Source organism: Felis catus, chromosome A2 (assembly GCF_018350175.1).
Source record: "Felis catus isolate Fca126 chromosome A2, F.catus_Fca126_mat1.0, whole genome shotgun sequence".
NCBI classification, from domain to species: Eukaryota; Metazoa; Chordata; class Mammalia; order Carnivora; family Felidae; genus Felis; species Felis catus.
The window spans coordinates 153946901-153965883 of record NC_058369.1 but is presented as its reverse complement, the minus strand read 5'-3'; the positions used below and the strand labels follow the sequence as shown (position 1 = coordinate 153965883).

Below are 18983 nucleotides of genomic sequence, written 5' to 3'. Positions count from 1 at the left end.
GTTATTTCCTTTTTCAATTTTTGTTTACTTACATTTTATCTAATGGAATTAATGTGTAGCTTCTTTAATATGGAAAATTATTTGAAAAAAAAATTTATGATGATGACCAAAATTATTGATATAAGGCAATTTTGAAAAGTGTGTATGTATTTCTAGAAATTAAGACAAGGTGTCTTTGAGTGTGCTTCCTAGAGACAATAGGAGACAGTGGAAAGAAACTAATCTTAAATGACTGCTACTTAAGAAGAACTAAGACCTAATATCTCTTAATAAATTAGTAGGGTAAAGAACATTAAGGGGAAGAAAATTTTATAAAATTAACACCTATATTCTATTTGTTCTACAAATTCATTAACAAGCATTTCTAGTTAATTATCTTTCACCAGGGGCACCTGGATGGCTCAATCAGAGGACTTTGGCTCAGGTCGTGGTCTCAAGGTTTGTAATTTTGAGCCCTGCATCCGGCTTCGTGCTGACAGTGCAGAGCCTGCTTGGGATTCTCCCTCTCTCTCTCTGCCACTCTCCACTTGCACATGCTTGCATGCTCTCTCTCTCTCTCAAAATAAATAAAACTTAAAAAAATTTTTAAATTATCTTTCACCAATGTTTTTAATAAGAAAGAAAAAATATTTTAAAAACAAAAAGTGTGAAACAAGAACATAAATACCTTATGAGCCAAGTGGAAGAGGAGGCGATTTTGAAGTCGGCTTTTTGGAGCTAGAAAAAAAAGTTCAAACTACTTATTAATTGTCAATGGCACTTAGTCCCCTGCAAGAATAACATGAGACAGGGGCGCCTGGGTGGCTCAGTCGGTTAAGTGTCCAACTTCAGCTCAGGTCATGATCTCACGGTTCGAGCCTCACAGTGGGCTCTGTGCTGACAACTCGGAGCCTGGAACCTGCATCAGATTCTGTGTCTCCCTCTCTCTCTGCCCCTTCCCTGCTCACACTCTGTCTCTCTGCCTCAAAAATAAACGTTAAAAAATTAAAACAAAAAAACAAACCATGAGACAATTTAAAACTTCCCAAATCCTACACATGTGATCATGATATGTCTCTACTATGATATATATTATTTTAGCCTGTTCTCTACTTACAATAGCAGGAACGGCATCAAGAACCGGGAAAACAACATTGTAAGGTTCTATTATTCCCCAGCACTTGTTCTACTGGATTCTATGATGGTGACCCACAGCACAGCACACACAATTCTGGTAGCAACCACTGCCGTGCTGTCCACACACTGATCAAACACTGGAAACAAACAGCTATGTTTATCTCATGTCATGTAGGAATCCAGTCTCATTCAGTTGTGCTTCCCAGTATTCGTTGTCAAGTCCTTCTGAAATCTCTTTTTCCACAATTATACAGCCATAGCTTCTTAAATACTAGCCCGATCTCTACTCCATAGATCTAACATGATAATCTGCCACCCTGAAACAGCCAACCAAGAGAAAACGTTAACACCTTTCGAGTTCCAAATCTCCTCTGCACTGTTGGAGAATTTTCCTAATCCTAGATACCTAACCCCGTATCTCTTTACAGGAAAAAAATGATACTTCAATGTATTAAAAAAAAATTTATACAGAAAGAAGGATAGCTACCTTGATCACTTTCTATGTGTCTAATACTGTTCTCACAGATAAAATCTAGAAACATGAGATAAAATAAGTGACTTAAAGGCCCTATAACAAAATTAAGAAAAACTACATTAGTACATGGGAAACAGTTTGGGTACAAATCAAGAAAGGCTTCGAGTTCCACAGTGTCCATGAATTTGAGCTGGAATTGTTCCTAAATATGTATATATCAGTTAATTCTCTAAGAATTCTACCCTGGGAATTTGTTATTCTTCCCTAACAAATTTCATGACAAATGTTCCTTTCCCCCCTTTCTCTACATTTCTTTGAATTTAATTTGATTCAGTGCACCTGGGTGGCTCAGTCGGTCGAGCATCCGACTTCCGCTCAGGTCATGATCTCACGGTTCGTGAGTTCGAGCCCCACATCAGGCTCTCTGCTGTCAGCGCAGAGCCTGCTTCAGATCCTCTGTCCTCCCCGCTCTCTGCCCCTTCCCCGCTCACGCTCTCTTTCTCAAACATAAAATAATAAAACACTGAATTTAATTTGATCCATACTGTCATTATTCTTCATCTTTCCACCCCTGGTTCTCTTTGCCCAATTCTTATTTGCAAGTTGATGCCCAGTTCTTCTTAGACGGCTGTCAGGACAGGTCAAGCAAACGAAAATAAGTCTGGATTCTTTAAGCGGAAACTACTTGGCTTCTCATTGAGAAACAGGGAAAATAGCTATAAAATCCACATCCATAAGGGCTTAAACAACTACACCAATTCCTACAATAACATGAACATCCTACCATAGTGGGGCTTAAGAAAGATAACTTGCTCTTTGCTTCTCTCATCCTTTTTTTTCAGCCTCTGGGGAGGTGGGGGAGAGGAAGCACCACGGAGATTAATTCTCTCTTTAAAAGTAAAATTGCTAAGGTTCAATATTCTTTGAAGAATAAAGCTATTTTTTCGTTTTCTTTTTCTTAATTATTATTTATTTTTTGATTTTAGTTAGTTTTTAGTTTTATCATGGTACTTGGTTTTTCCTCAGTAAAAAATGAATTGGGGCTCGTGGGTGGCCCAATCCATTAAGCGTCTGACTCTTGATTTCTGATCAGGTCACAGTCTCACGGTTCATGAGTTTGAGCCCCATGTTTGCCTCTGAGCTGACAGTGCGGAGCCTGCTTGGGATTCTCTCTTTCCCTCTCTCTCTACCCCTCCCCCGCTCACAAGCACATGCTCTCTCTCTCAAAATAAATAAACTTAAAAAAAAAAAAGAAAAAGGAATTAAATAAGTTTTAAAATCTCCAAAATAACTCTTTCCATTAGTGACGAATACTAGATATTAAAAGGGGCCAATTTACCTTTAAATCCAGCTGCTTCAGCTTGTTTATACATTCCAAGAAAAAAGTAGGTACAGGCTAGGTTCACCCAGACTTCAGGATTGCAGTTTTCCTCTTTCGTTGCACTTTCATATTCCTGAAATATACATTAAGCAGGGATCTCATTTCAGCCGTAAAGCAATCGATGAGCCATTCTTCTATAATGGAATAGGATTTCTTACTGAGACTGGGCAACTTCACATTTAGGGAATCCTATATGCTCCTCAACTGCTCTGTACCTTCAAGGTTACATACTGAAGCTATAGCTCAATCCTACCCACGTGGGCTGTTGTGCACACAATCTTAAACTGGTTTTTTCCCCCCTTTTCACGCTGATCCATGAGCTAACAAACCGCAAAATTTAAAGTAACTAAAATATTTTATTTTTGCTAACTTAAAAAAAAATGGGTACATGGGTGGCTCAGTTGGTTAAGGGTCCAACTCTTGATTTCAGCTCAGGACATGAGCCAATGGTTCGTGAATTCGAGCCCTGAGTTGGGCTCTGCGCTGAGAGGGTGGAGCCTGCTTGGGATTCTCTGTTTCCCCCTCTCTCTCCACTCCTCTCTCTCTCTGTCTCTCTCTCTCTCTCTCAAAATAAATAAAAAAACTTTTAACATAAAAGCTACCTTATAAGAAATATATAGGTTTGGTTAACTTAAAATCTGATAATATACTATAAATATTGTTTCGTTCTAATTGTTTTCTGGGTTAGTTTATTTGGCTTTACATTCTATTTCTTTTAAGAGTTTATTTTATTATTATATTTTTAAGTAGACTCCCCGCCCAACACGGGGCTCGAACTCACAACCCTGAGATCCAAGAGTCCTATGCTCTACTGACTGAGCCAGCCAGGTGGCCCCATTTGACTTTACATTTTATTTTATTTTTTTGACATTTATTTATTGATTTTGAGAGAGAGAGAGAGAGAGAGAGAGAGAGCATGCACACATGCAAGCTCAAACAGGGGAGGAACAGAGAGAGAGAGAGAATCTAAAGCAGGCTCTGAGCTGTCAGCTCAGGGCAGAGCCTGACACAGGGCTTGATCTCACAAGCCTGACATCATGACCTGAGCTGAAATCAAGAGTCAGATGCTTAATCAACTGAGGCACCCAGGTGCCCCCTGGCTTTATATTTGAAAAAGGTATTTTTTTTCCTGCCAAGTACACCTTCTGAGATTTACGTTGTCAACCACATTTTCCGTATACCCTATTTACCAGTCTTTACCAGATTCCTTTGTTTCTTTTTCTTACCACATATGGGCTACTCTCTTTTCCCTATACCTTTCAAAAATACCATCAGCCTCTATTGTCTTTTTCATATCTTCCCTTTGCCCTAATTGATTTTGTTGTTGTTGCTGTTTTTCATGTTTATTTTTGAGAGAGACAGACAGATTGCGAGTGGCGGAGGGGCAGAGAGAGAGGGAGACACAGAATCTGAAGCAGGCTCCAGGCTCTGAGCTGTGTCAGCACTGAGCCTAATATGAAGCTCAAATTCACAAACTGTGAGATCATGACCCGAGCCGAAGTAAGACACTTAACCAACGGAGCCACCCAGGCACCCCAGTTTTTGTTGTTTTAAAGTTTATTTATTTATTTTGAGAGAGAGAGCATGTGCGAGCAGGGGAGGGACAGAGAGAGAGGGAAGCAGAATACCAAGCAGGCTCCGTGCTGTCAATGCAGAGCCTGATGTGGGGCTTGAACTCATGAACCGTGACATCATGACCTGAGCCAAAATCGAGACCTCTGCTCAACTGAATGAGCCACCCAGGCGCCCCTGTTGTTTTTGTTCATCATCTTACCTCATTACCTGACCTTGGACACTTTCATTCTGGTTATGCAGGTTTTAAAATAACCTTAGATTACATTTTGAGGGTAAGAATATGTGGTAAGTATTTAAACAATTTCATTTATGATTTAAATTTTTTTTTCAACGTTTATTTATTTTTTGGGACAGAGAGAGACAGAGCATGAACGGGGGAGGGGCAGAGAGAGAGGGAGACACAGAATCGGAAACAGGCTCCAGGCTCTGAGCCATCAGCCCAGAGCCTGACGCGGGGCTCGAACTCACGGACCACGAGATCGTGACCTGGCTGAAGTCGGACGCTTAACCAACTGCGCCACCCAGGCGCCCCAATTTAAAAACTGTTTGACTAATGGCATCTAAAATTTTATCTAGATTCATAATCCTATAGATTGCTCATTAGATAGGTACTGTTTAGGGGCGCCTGGGTGGCGCAGTCGGTTAAGCGGCCGACTTCGGCTCAGGTCACGATCTCGCGGTCCGTGAGTTCGAGCCCCACGTCAGGCTCTGGGCTGACGGCCCAGAGCCTGGAGCCTGTTTCGGATTCTGTGTCTCCCTCTCTCTGACCCTCCCCCGTTCATGCTCTGTCTCTCTCTGTCTCAAAAATAAATAAACGTTAAAAAAAATTTTTTTTAGATAGGTACTGTTTACAATGACAAAGAAAAACAACTTTCAAAACTGCACCTGCAGAAATATAAAGATAATATAATCTTTCCTATCTAAAATGAACCAAGAAAAATAAAAATGAACTTTTGAGAAAGGCATCATGGAAATTTTATCCAAGGGGGTTTTTCTTCTCCTGAAGCTTTCCTTAAGAAATACTAAGTGAGATTTGAAGAATCTCACTAGTATATATGTAAAAGCAAAGAGTAAACAAGATACATATATGTGTATATATATATGTATATAAGTATATACACTTGAACACATATAAAAGATTTATGAAGCAATACATCAAACAAGAGCCAATCGTTGCCTCTGTTAACAAAGAAATAGAATTGGGAAAGATAGGATGACTTTTTTCGTTTTATCTCGTTCCCTTCTGTATTGTTTGGATTTTACTTAAGAGTGTGAATTATTATAATACAGAGCTTAATAACTTTTTCAAAACCCTTCTGTTACAATTTTTAAAAATTGTTTTAAGTTTTATTTATTTTGAGAGAGAGAGAGAGAGAGCATGAGCAGGGGAAGGGCAGAGAGAGGGAGAGAGAGAGAATCTGCACTGACAGTGCAGAGCCTGATATGGGGCTTGAACTCACCAACCGTGAGATCATGACCTGAGCTGAAATCAGGAGTCAATGCCCAACTGACTGAGCCACCCAGGTGCTCCATACCTTTTTTTTTTTTTTACTAACCTCCAAAGCTCTCTTGTAGTCACCCAGGTGAAAAGCACAGTATCCAATCCACAAATTAGTGTCCTCTTCTTGTTCCCCAACATGCCGTTTGAACTTCAGGTTAAAATTTCATTTAAAAAAAAACAGAAAAACAGAACAAACAAACAAGAAACATGAAAAGCTTTGAATAAACCCTCTGTTTAAAAAAACTGCTATGTTAAGCTACGGATGAACAATAGGAAATTGAAAGTAACAGAAGCAAGACAATAACATTTAATTAAGTCTATATACCTAAGGAACTCAGCACAATTACCTTCTAATTGTCACAGAGAATGTATCTGTATATTTCTTAAATGCTGCAATAACTATCAGAATCTAAATTTTATTTATTTCGTGAGGCATCATCAAAAGGCTGGAACAATTATTGTTACATAGCAACTGAAACAGGCTATACTGAAACAACATATATAGCCACATGATCTTCCCAATTCTTTTCAAGGTTAGGAATTAAAAGAATTTTAATGTTTGACTTCTATATTATCCAAGAAAACTATAACACAGATACATTATTTCTTAGATATTCACAAGATGAAAATTTCTCGTTCACTTAATATTTCCAGTTGAAAGAAATGCATAATTTCAAATATTTCACGTTCATTTTTCTTCTTTTTTAAAAATGTTTGTTTGTTTGTTTATTTATTTATTTATTTATTTATTTATTTATTTATTTTGGGGAGCGAGAGAGAGAGAGCACATGCAAGGGAAGGGCAGAGAGAGAGGGAGACAGAGAATCCCAAGCAGAATCCCAATATGTCTGGGACATATTAAGGAACACAAGAATTATGTGAAGTATCTAACGCCAAATAACTGAAAGTTAGAGATTAAGCAGTGAACTCAAGGCTACCAGAGCCAGAGAAGGTAGTAGCAGGGACTGTCACAGCCCACTGACTCCAACGCCTGTGTTCTCACCCTCCATGCTCTATGCATTCAAACTCACACTTCAAGCCTGTCCCATTAGTGCACACATATATCTTTGATAGGTTATGACCTTCTGCTGAGAGCGAATCAGTAAATCGTTCTGTAACCCTCGAACAGGTTTACCATGACCTGTGAGAATTAAGGATATTCAGAAGCCTGGCCTCATTTTTGTCCATTGGGAGAAAATATATGTGAATTCCCCAGGCAACAAAAGTCCCGTTTTCGAGGAAATGAATGAGGCTTTTGAAGGAGGAATCTGAACTCCCATGGTTAGGTGAGAGTTTTCCATTCTACAGGCTGATAAACCAAAAACATGGATAAAAAAACTAAATAGGGAGCCGACACATATCTGTAGATCATTGCTACAGAATATTGGGTGCCTTGACTGTGACAAGATGGAGACATCCAATGATACTTTCTGGTCTGGGTAAGAACTTACTCCTATAGTTAATTCTATACATTAGAAATCTTCTTTTCGCAAAATGCTGTGGATTTGAGTACAGTGCCTTAAGTCTGAAGACATTCTTATTTGGAGTCTTCCTGAATTTGTCCCAGGAATTACCGGGAGCCAAAGAAAAGCTCATGAGACTTCCTCACCCCAAACCATGGCAGTTCCCATTCCCATACCTCATGGCACTTGACAGGCTGCCTAAGAATGTAAGCACAGAGCAGAGTCTCCCTGACAACCTGAAAGTAGCGCAAGATTACACAGTAAGGGAAATGTGGTTGTGGTCTAAAAAGAGAGAAGAGAGGGGTGCCTGGGTGGCTCAGTTGGTTGAGCGTCCGACTTCAGCTCAGGTCACGATCTCGCGGTCCATGAGTTCGAGCCCCGCGTCGGGCTCTGGGCTGATGGCTCAGAGCCTGGAGCCTGCTTCCGATTCTGTGTCTCCCTCTCTCTCTGCCCCTCGCCTGTTCATGCTCTCTCTGTCTCAAAAATAAATAAACGTTAAAAAATTTTTGAAAAAATAAATAAATAAAAAAAATAAAAAGAGAGAAGAGAAATAGAGACTGACAAAAATTAGACATATACCTACCACTTAGTCCACTGACTTACAGAGCTAGAAGGTCCTTCCAAGTCAACTTCCCCACTTTAATGATGAGAAAGCTGACACCAAAAAAGTCAAACAAGATGCTCAATATCAGAGCTAGTAAGAAACATAAAAGCACACGTGGAAGATTGAGAAATACATAAAGCTCACTAAAACAATCATTGTTGATAGATTATAAGTAAGATAGCTGGAGTAGTAATCCGGAGAAATGACTGGCAAAACACAACTGGGCTATGCCGTCAAAACTCTTCAACTCTTCACTGTTTGGTGTGCTCCTTCATTCTCCTATAACATGTGATTCCCACAAAGCAGTTTCTCAAGGTGTAGTGTCCTTGGATCATCTATGTCAGAAGCACTTGGGCTACGTGACAAAAATGCAGGTTCCTGAACAGCACCATATTGTAAAGAATCAGAATCCCTGGGGTGCCTGGGTGGCTTAATCGGTTAAGCATCTGACTCTTGATTCAGCTCATGACCTCACAGTTCGTAAGATGGAGCCCCACAATGGGCTCTGTGCAGAGCATGGAGCCTGCATGATATTCTCTCTCTCTCCCCCTCTCTCTCTGCTCCTCCTCTGCTCTCAAAAATAAGTAAATAAACATTAAAAAAAAAAAAAAGAAAGAATCATAACCCCTAAGGCAGGAGTAGAGGAATGTATGTTTCAATAAGTACCCTAAGTGATTCTGATGCGTATTAGAAGATGAGAAGTACTGGGGCGCCTGGGTGGCGCAGTCGGTTAAAGCGTCCGACTTCAGCCAGGTCACGATCTCGCGGTCCGGGAGTTCAAGCCCCGCATCAGGCTCTGGGCTGATGGCTCGGAGCCTGGAGCCTGTTTCCGATTCTGTGTCTCCCTCTCTCTCTGCCCCTCCCCCGTTCATGCTCTGTCTCTCTCTGTCGCAAAAATAAATAAACGTTGAAAAAAAAATTAAAAAAAAAAGTTGAGAAGTACTGCCATAAAGATTTGAAATATTTTCTGAAGATATGGTATTCTAGGCAACAAGCATGAAGCACCGTAGTATTATTCAAATGATTCAAATTTTATAAGATATAAGAGGAATAAATCATAAATTGGTCAGGGGTTGGGATAAACAATGTGTGAACTGATGCTGTATCCAATGTTCCTCCAGAGTTTTAGCTGAATTCACCATCAGTGGGACTAGACATAATTAAAAGCGTCCCTCAAGAAGTAAGCCGATCTTGTTAGTTCATCTTTAATCAGGTTTATCGTTAATACGGAATCTGGAACCTGTGCCAGACTCGATTTATAGGAAGCCTCCCGCCCCCCCAAAGCATCCACCTGTTCCAACAGCACAACGTTGGAACGAAACCAGCGTTCACCCAAGCATTCATCCATATTCTGGTATTCACCTCCTAAGAAGCAATCTTCTTAGGACATTACCTCCAATAGGGTAATAGCTCCAGTGAAATCTCTTTGTGAAAGTAGCTCCTCTAGTTTTGGAATCTTCCTACCTTTCTTCTTTCTCTTGTCAGCGTGCGGTAGGTCCCCGCCTACAGCAGGCTTGGCCCTTGAAAGCATCTGTGAAAGAAGCAACAAAGACAGCTGTATGATCCAATTCCGATGGTCAGATTTAAACTCGGAGTAACAGCTCCAGGATTCGCATGTCAAGTCCTTAACAACCAACCCCAGGGAAGCCCATTCAAACTCTTTGTAACAACTATTTTACTAAAAGGGCCATCCCCCTGTACTTGGGCTGAACCCAACAGCTACTACATGTTATCTTCTTTATCAATTCATTAGAGCGGGGTAGGAGATGCTTTGGCGCAGCTTCTCTCATCTCAGTCTTCCCTTGGTCTGCTTTCCATCCCACGCGCAGCCTAGACGTGAAGTGGAGAAGCGGGAGGGAAGAAAGCATCGAGGTGTTTACAGTCGCATCCCTGTCTCCCGTGAGAACGTGGGTAGGGCAGGGAGATCATCCTCCGCTGACACTCCTAGACTTAACCCAGAAGTGTGTTGGGAACCTCCGATCTCCAGGCCTAGGATCGACTCAAAGTTCTCCTCCCTCATTGTTCAGAGCCACTAACCATCTTGGGAGTTGGTTCGGTAAGCCTCTTCCCCAGACGGACAGAAAAGGCCCAGCCTTAGCGCCTCTCTGCATCCACACCGCTGGCTCCGTCTCCACGGCAACCCCGCGGGGGGTGGGGTCTGGTTCGCCGCGCAGAAAAGCTCCCAGGGGAACCCGTGCCCTCCGCCTTTTGGTTCCGCTCCCTGCTGCCGCTGCGGGAGGAGAAGTTCTCCCCTCAGGAGGAGAGGCAGGGTTTGCTGTGCTGGGAGTGAACGTTTGTATCTCTACCTAGGGCTTGATTTTAAGAACAGGCGGATTAGAATGGTATTCTTTTTCCAATATAAGTTTCCTGGGAAAGTCATTTTCAAGGACCACTTCCGATTTGGACCGCGTTGGGTTCCATAGCAACCCCCGGCGCTGACTGGCACGTGATCTGCGGCCTCCGGTCTCCGGGAAGCTTCGAAAAAAATCGCTGAACCGAGGAAGTTGGCGTTTACAGGCGGGAGTTCACCAAAATAGTTTATTATTTACATAGATAAACATAATCCGGAACTGTAATAAATGTATGTTGGTTGGACGACTTAATTTATCTACTTTACTCCTGACCCGAATTAATCTGGCTGCATGCGTCGGATGAAATCCCCGCATCGTGGAATTTAGAGCTGGAAGCAATCTTAAAGGACATCCAGTGCAACCTTCGTAACCAAACCAGACATTTCGTCCGCTCGATGGGCGGCAAGCCAATAACAACCGACACGGAGCTTCCGCAGTCGAAGAAAGGCTATTTATTGCTGTGGCGCCACCCAGAAGCGGGAGCGAATGCTCAAAAGTCCCAAACTCCAACCGTGCTTTACAAGCAGGGTTTTAAAAGGGTGAAAATTCAGGGTAAGGATCCCAGGGCCTTGGCTCATGCTGATTGAGTAGGGATTAGGTCATCTATGACAATTCCTTTCTTGATCATCTTATCCCTTCTGGCGTCTCCGTCTGGTTTCGGTGCGATGGTAGTGAGGTGGTCGTTCTGCTTCAGGGGCCTGGTCGTTCTGCGTTTAGGGGCCTGGAACTGCAAAACGCTCCGGGCAGATTGCATTGGTGAGGTCATCTCTAGAGTACAAAGGCAAAAGTTCTACATTCTGTAACTATCGCTAAGCTAAAAAAAAAAAAAAAAAAAAAAAAAAAAAAAAAAAATTCCCTTGGGAACATGACACACTGTGTTTGTTATGTCAGGCAGAACAGCATCCCACAGACTTGGGGCGGCAACTTTCTATTATTTCCTGAGGCATTTTTACAGGTTTCTTTTACAGTAACTAAGGACTACGGACTCTGGTCAGAGGCAGCTGGGAGCAGTATGTCTAAACTGTGGGGTCTGTGAGGGCTTGCATCCCCAGTTTCGTACTGAGAATTAGCCAACTAAGAAACTAACATCTGGAGTATTCCCAAGTGTGTAGATAGTTGTGGCATAGTTGAATTACATTACATACAACTGTAGATAACCAGCCCTGTAGAGACTCATGTATACCATAAGATCATAGAGGCAGGTATGGTTTCCTAGATTCTTTTGCATCCTGCTCATGCTCCAGCCCCCGCCTCCCACCGCCTGTTACTTGGAGAATAAGTAAATGACCACATACCCTAATTCACAGATACATACACTTTTATGTACACACAAGTATCCTTATATTCAGACACAGGAACATAGACTTAAGAAATGCAAAAATTCACCACCACTATACTTGTAATTCTTTTGGTTCCAAATATTAGAAATATTTCTACTTTTGGTTGAGTTTAAAACAATGCTTTTCAGGGGCGCCTGGGTGGCTCAGTCGGTTAAGCATCCGACTTCAGCTCAGGTCATGATCTCACAGTCCATGAGTTTGAGCCCCGTGTCGGGCTCTGTGCTGACTGCTTAGAGCCTGGAGCCTGCTTCGGATTCTGTGTCTCCCTCTCTCTCTGCCCCTCCCCTGCTCACGCTCTGTCTCAAAAACAAATAAAAACATTCAAAAAGAACCAATTATTTTCAGCGCTTCTTTACAGAAGTCTGCATACTTTTGTAATTGTCTTGTAGCAGGATTCTTGCACAGAGTCATGACATCAGGCTTTTCTTTCCAGGAAGCAACTTTTATTCCTGCTGGCACAACTTCGTTGAGTTCATACCCAAAGAAGTGAGCCCTGAACACCACGTGACTTGGCTTTTTTATATGTTTTTTACTTTTTGTTTCCCATATATGGTAACACACAAACATGCAGTCTGATTAAGTGGTTTCATGTTACAAGGTCGTGAGGGATGTCACGTATGCATATATCCAGTTTGCCTTGAGTTTTTTCTTTCTTTTTCTTTTTTTTTTTTTTTTTTTTTTAGGGAGGGGACCCTACCACAGTCTTATTGCAAGAGCATCCAAATATTAAACTCATCCTTTTATTTATTATTATTTTTTTTAATTTTAGAGAGAGCAAGCAGCACAGGGGAGCATAGAGAATTTTTAACAGATTCCACTTTTCAGCACAGAACCCAACATGGGGTTCGACCCCATGACCCATGACCTGAGCTGAAATCAAGAGTTGGATGCTCAACCGACTGAGCCACCCACATGCTCCTAAATTCATACTTTTTAAAAAAAAATGTTTGAGACAGAGAGAGACAGAGCGTGAGCAGGGGAGGGGCAGAGAGAGAGGGAGACACAGAATCCGAAGCAGGCTCCAGGCTCCGAGCTGTCAGCACAGAGCCCGACACGGGGCTCCCACTCAGGAACTGTGAGATCATGACCTGAGCAGAAGTCGGAGGCTGAACCGACTGAGCCACCCAGGCGCCCCTGTTCACTGACTTTTAGTACAAGTATCCCCTGCTTTTCAAAAGTTCATGTTTTGCCACTTCACTTTTATGAAAACCCTACATTGGTACCTGTTTTTGCTAACCAAAAGAAATCTGAAGAGGGTTTTCACTTTTATAAAGAAAAGCAAAATAGAGCATGCCACATTTGTTGCACAACAAGCAGGGCAGCATGCACCAGTGCAGCAAAAGTGGCACCACCCAGCTCCTTTACCCGGAACCACGCCCGGCATCTCAGCATCAAGCCACCTGAGCTTCGAATTGTGTCTGTGATCATCTGTGCTTTATCTCAATTTATTTTGTGCTTCTGTTAGCAAAATGTGTCCTAAGGGATCAGAAAAGCCTCAGAGAGGTGATTATTTGGATCTGGGAGCACTCAAAAGTTTCCCTGCGCAAATTAACAGTAGGGGGCGCCTGGCTGGCTCAGTCAGAAGAGCATGCCTGCGACTCTTGACCTCAGGATCGTGAGTTCAAGCCCCACATGGGGTGTGGAGATTACTGAAATAAATAAAACTTTAAAAAATAATTAATTAATTAACAGTAATTGCTTCTTTGCCTTAAGATGTTTTAGCTTCGGAAAAGTTTCATAGGAACACTCTACGTTCAGATAGCAGGGGAAAACTGTATTCACAGAATTGTGCATCTATTACCATTATCAAATTCCAGAATGCTTTCTTCATCCCCAAAAGGAACCCCATATCCATCAGCAGTCATTCATCATTCCCCTCCTCACCTTAGCCTCTGGCAACCACTAATATATGTATTTTTTTAACTTTTATTTAAAACATTAAATAAGAGGGGGGAGGGCAAAGAGAGGTGGGGACAGAGGATCTGAAGCAGGCTCTGTGCTGACAGCAAACGTGGGGCTCGAACTCTTGAACCACGAGGTCATGGCCTGAGCGGAAGTCGGAACCTCAAAACAACTGAGCCACCCAGGCGCCCCTATTCTATTTTCTGTCTCTACGGATTAGCCTATTCTGGACATTTCATGTAAATGAAATTGTACAAATAGAGCTCCACACACCATATTTCTAAATATTGAAAAATCTTAAATCAATTTAGCAAACTGTTAGCTAAAATGTTTTATCCTCCTATCTTGACAAATATAGAAGGAAGTCAGATTCCAATTTAGAATTCTCAGACTTCCCAGAATTCTGTTGCCGGAGGGGGCAGTGTAGAGAGAGCCAGCCCTGGGTGCCAGCCCATGCCCTTCTCTCAACCCAGGCTCCATCCTACGCCGAGGGGCTTTGTGCATGTGTGTGGACACCCAGCCCACCAATGCAAACAGTAGTCACCCGCTTTCCTGACAGCTGTCACTCCCTGACAGACCTAAAGGCAGGATAGGCTCAGGGAAGAGACCTCTGCAGGTATGGAGACAAGTTTGGGGTTGTATGGGCAGGGAATTCAGAGTCCTGGGCACCACAGCAGGGTGAGGATGGCTGCAAGGAGTCTGAAGAGGGCTCCAGAGCGCCTGGGTAGCTCTGTCAGTTAAGCGTCCGATTCTTGACTTTGATTCTGGTCATGATCTCCCAGTTTGTAGTTTCGAGCCCTACATGGGGCTCTGTGCTGGCGGTGTGGAGCCTGCTTGGGATTCTCTCCGCCCCTGCCCTGCTCACATGCTCTGTTTCTCTCTCAAAAAAAAAAAAATAAGTAAATAAGCTTTTAGAAAAATAAATAAATAAACTTAAAAAACAAAACAAACTTTGGCTCCATGGCCTCCTCACACCTGGTGCAGTCAGAACCCAGAGTCCAGAGCAGGGCTTCCCTCAAGAGGGTCTAAGGGTAGTGTTGCCAATAATGGTATAAGCAATCCTGAAGATCTTGCCAAATCTATCGAAATAGTCTCTGATTTCCAGCAGTTTGGGATACTTCTTTAAGCATCTAAATCCCCGTAGCGGCTGTTTGGGCTGTAGCTTTAATGACGAAGGGCAGAACGTGGCATTCTGGGTGTACTTGAGAAGAAGCTGTTATTCCCAACTACAGCTGATTCGAGGGTGTTGTGAAACAGATCACAACATAAACACACAAAAGCTAGGTGCATGCGTAGGAGGCAAAGCTGGAACTGGCAACTTTATTGTAGTTGCATTAGAACAGCAGTTTCTGAGAGATTAGAAAGAATAATCCACACTGTGAGGACGGTTGTATGACTGTCCAAATTTACTAAAAATCACTGAATTGTACACTTAAAACAGGTGAATTTTATGATCTGTAAATTGCATCTTGTTAGGTCTGTGTTTTTTGGGTTTTTGGTCGGTTTTTTAAAATAATTCAGACCCGGGGCGCCTGGGTGGCACAGTCAGTTAGCATCCGACTTCAGCTCAGGTCATGATCTCACGGTTCACGAGTTTGAGCCCCTGGTCGGGCTCTGGAGCCTGCTTCAGGTTCTGTGTCTCCCTCTCTCTTCACCCTCTCCTGCTTGCACTCTATCTCTCTCTCTCTCTGAAAAATAAATAAACATTAAACAAAAATTGGGGTGCCTGGGTGGCTCAGTTGGTTGAGCGTCTGACTTCAGCTCAGGCCACGATCTCAAGGTTTGTGAGTTCAAGCCCTACGTCAGGCTCTGTGCTGACAGCTGGGAGCCTGGAGCCTGTTTTGGATTCTGTGTCTCCCTCTCTCTCTGCCCCTCCCTCACTCATGCTCTGTCTCTCTCTCTCTAAAAAATAAATGAAAATTAAAAAAAAAAATTAAAGAAAAATTAAAAAGAGAATGTTTTAAAAACCAAATTTTACACACACATACACCAAAAAAAAAAAAAACCCCAAATTCTAGGAGCTCCTGCCTGGCTCAGTCAGTAGAGCATGTGACTCTTAATTTCGGGGTTGTGAGTTTGAGCCCATGTTGGGTGCTGAGATTACTTTAAAATATTTAAAAAAAAATTTTTTTATTCCACTCCCTGCACTAAATTGTACGGGCTCATGGAGAAAGGACCTTTTTTGACTCTTCTAAGCAAGAGAAAGTTGACTCCAGGATTATGCATTTGAATACATACTCTTCAAAGAAATATGCTTTTCAATTATTTTAAAATAACTTGATTTTTCTTATTACAAAAAAGCTCCATACTCACCACGGAAATTTTGGAACATATTGAGAATTAAAAAGAAGAAAATTTAAATTAGCTATAAATACATACCCAAGAAATGACACCTATTAACATTTTGTTTTCTTATAAATGATTTAGGGATGCCTGACTGGCTCAGTGGGTACAGTGTGTGAATCTTGATTTCAGGGTCATGCGTTTAAGGCCCACATTGGACATAGAGCCTACTTTTATTTTATTTTTTTTAATTTTTTTTTCAACATTTATTTATTTTTGGGACAGAGAGAGACAGAGCATGAACGGGGGAGGGGCAGAGAGAGAGGGAGACACAGAATCGGAAACAGGCTCCAGGCTCTGAGCCATCAGCCCAGAGCCCGACGCGGGGCTCGAACTCACGGACCGCGAGATCGTGACCTGGCTGAAGTCGGACGCTTAACCGACTGCGCCACCCAGGCGCCCCGAGCCTACTTTTAAAAAAATGAAAAAAAAAAAAAAAAGTGATTCAACCAGTACTGAAATATAATATAGTCATGGCTGAACTACTAATAAATTGAAGAACTAGATGACAGAAAATCTATAGGTAATAATTGTTGAAATTAAGTGATGAGCATGTGTGTATTTACCTTTATATTTTTGTATGGGAAATCTCCATAATCACTCTGCGCTAAGCATGAAGATTGCTTGAGATTCCCTCTCTCTCTCTCTCTCTCTCTCTCTCTGCCCCTTTCCCCAGCTCACACTCTATCCCTCTCTCCCTCTCTAAACTAAAAAAAAAAAAAAAAAAAAAAAGCATTTAAAAATAAAAATTAAAAAGAAAATTTCCATAATCTAAATTTTAAAAGAGACATCTATTTGAAAATCCCCAAATTCTTCTGTATGGCCAAATTTTCTTTTTTTGAGAGAGAGAGCTAGAGCACGCATGCACACACACACACACACACACACACACACACAAGTCGGGGGGGGGGAGAGAGAGAGAGAGAGAGAGAGAGAGAGAGAGAGAGAGAGAAGAGAGAATCTTAAGCAGGTTCCATGCCCATCGAGGAGCCTGACTCAGGGCTCAATCTCATAACTGTGAGATCATGACCTGAGCCGAAATCGAAAGTCAGATGCTTAACCCACTGAGCCACCCAGGTGCCTCAGTATGGCCAAAGTTTTAACTGGAATGAGTTAAAGACATGGGAGTCAATATTTATTTCAACATACAAGGTAACGTGCATTTATACCTGTTAAAACTAAGAGGCGTTTTCTATGTGACAATAGAGAGAAACAGATTTCAACCTCCGATTGCTTATGTAATTATTTGGTGGTGAGATAACTGGAAAATTAGAAAGCAACATAAACATAATAAAATGTAAACAGGAAAGATACCAGGCATTGCAATCCAGTGATCCCTGAAAGAAGGAACTCCCTATGTCAGCCAGCTGCTGAAATGCAGGATCGTGAACTGAAGTTGACACAAGATTGTGTGCTTTTGACTCAGCACGGCCTGGATTTAAACTCTATCTCCCCTGCTTCTTACCTGTGTGAACTTGAGCAGGCTACTTAACCTCTATGTATTTTAGTTTTTTCCCTTCTGTAAATAAAGGAAATAAAATCCACCTCACGGATTTGCTTAAGACTCACTGAGATCATTTATAAGCAAGAGGCGGGATAACATAGTGGGTTAAGTGTGGAGCCTGAGGAGAACTGCCTGGGTTCAGTTCTTGGCTCTCTCACTTGCTTTAGTGTTGTGACCCGGGCAGGTGATTTAACATCTTTTTTTTTTTTTTTTAATGTTTATTTACTTTTGAAAGAGAAAGAATGTAGGGGAGGGGCAGAGAGACAGGGAGACAGGGAATCTGAAACAGGCTCCAGGCTCTGATCTGTCAGCACAGAGCCCGACGTGGGGCTCGAACTCACGGACCGTGAGATCATGACCTGAGGTGAAGTCAGATGCTTAACCCACTGAGCCACCGGGGCGCCCCTATGATTTAGTGGTTTTTTTATTATATTCCCAAAATTGTACATCACCATTATCTAATTTTAGAACATTTTAGTCACCCCAAAAAGAAACCTGTACCCATTAACAGTCACTCTCCATTTCCCTTTTTCCCCTAGCCCCTGGCAACCACTAATCTATTTTCTATCTGTATGGATTTGCCTAGTCATTTAAATGGAATCATGCGGTATGTAACCCTTTATGTTTGGCTTCTTTCACTTAGCATGTTTCATATTTTTTTAAATCTGTTTTTATTTTTATTTTTATTAAACTCTACACCCAATGTGGGACTCGGACTTGAGACCCTGAGATCAAGAGTGGCGGGCTCTATGACTGAGGCAGCCAGGCACCCCTTTCACTTAGCATGATTTCATGGCTCATCTGTGTTGTCGTATGTATTAGTACTTCATCCGTTTTAATGGCTGAATAATATTTCATTGTATGGACATGCCACATTTGTTTAAGCCTTCGTGTTATTTCAAGCACATAACACATTGTAAACGCTTAGAGCCTGGTGGTCTCGTCACCCAGTGCCTTGTGGTTCACGGCACAGCCTCAATCATGTTGCAACCCAGGTGGAAACAGTAGTCGAGGAGGAAGCCCAAGCCATGAAAGGCCACCCAGATAATGCCCGGTGCTGGGTTTCTCTCTGCCTGCCATGGCCAGTCCTGCCTTGACCTAATGTACATACAGGTCTCAGAAATCTCAGGTTCCTTGTTCTCTGTCCAGCCTTACACAAGCCCGATAACCTGCTCTATTTCCCAGTCCCTCTCATCTGCTCTCTTCACTTAATCCATTCTTTCAGTCTTCCTCTGGACTTGATAACCTACCTGATTTCCCTAAACAGTCACATTATTTTGTGTTTTGGACTTTTGTCACTTTGTGTGTTTGGGTATATTATATTAATTATCCATTGCCTCCTAACAACTTACCCCCAAACTTAACAGCTTTACAATCGATACTTTTTTTTTAATGTTTTCTAAGGTTTATTTATTTTTAAGACACAGA

General features: G+C 42.0%; 1 protein-coding gene across 7 annotated transcripts in view; it reads right to left on the bottom strand.

Annotated features, from left to right (window-relative positions):
- Window positions 1-11227, bottom strand: part of TTC26 (tetratricopeptide repeat domain 26) — a 50685-nt gene extending 39458 nt beyond the window's left edge. For 2 of the 7 annotated variants that reach the window (XM_045052824.1, XR_002153980.3), the window contains exons 1-5: window positions 10153-11226; window positions 9509-9646; window positions 6104-6196; window positions 2931-3045; window positions 668-717 (exon numbers count right to left, since the gene is read on the bottom strand). In XM_045052824.1, coding sequence (XP_044908759.1) covers window positions 668-717; window positions 2931-3045; window positions 6104-6196; window positions 9509-9646; window positions 10153-10155 — 399 coding nt within the window. In that variant the 5' untranslated portion in view covers window positions 10156-11226. Of the gene's footprint in view, window positions 1-667; window positions 718-2930; window positions 3046-6103; window positions 6197-9477; window positions 9647-10152 lie in introns of those variants that run through there. The other 5 variants (XM_011280575.4, XM_011280576.4, XR_006594631.1 and 2 more) reach the window with 5 other exon arrangements.
- Window positions 11228-18983: the final 7756 nt, after the last annotated feature.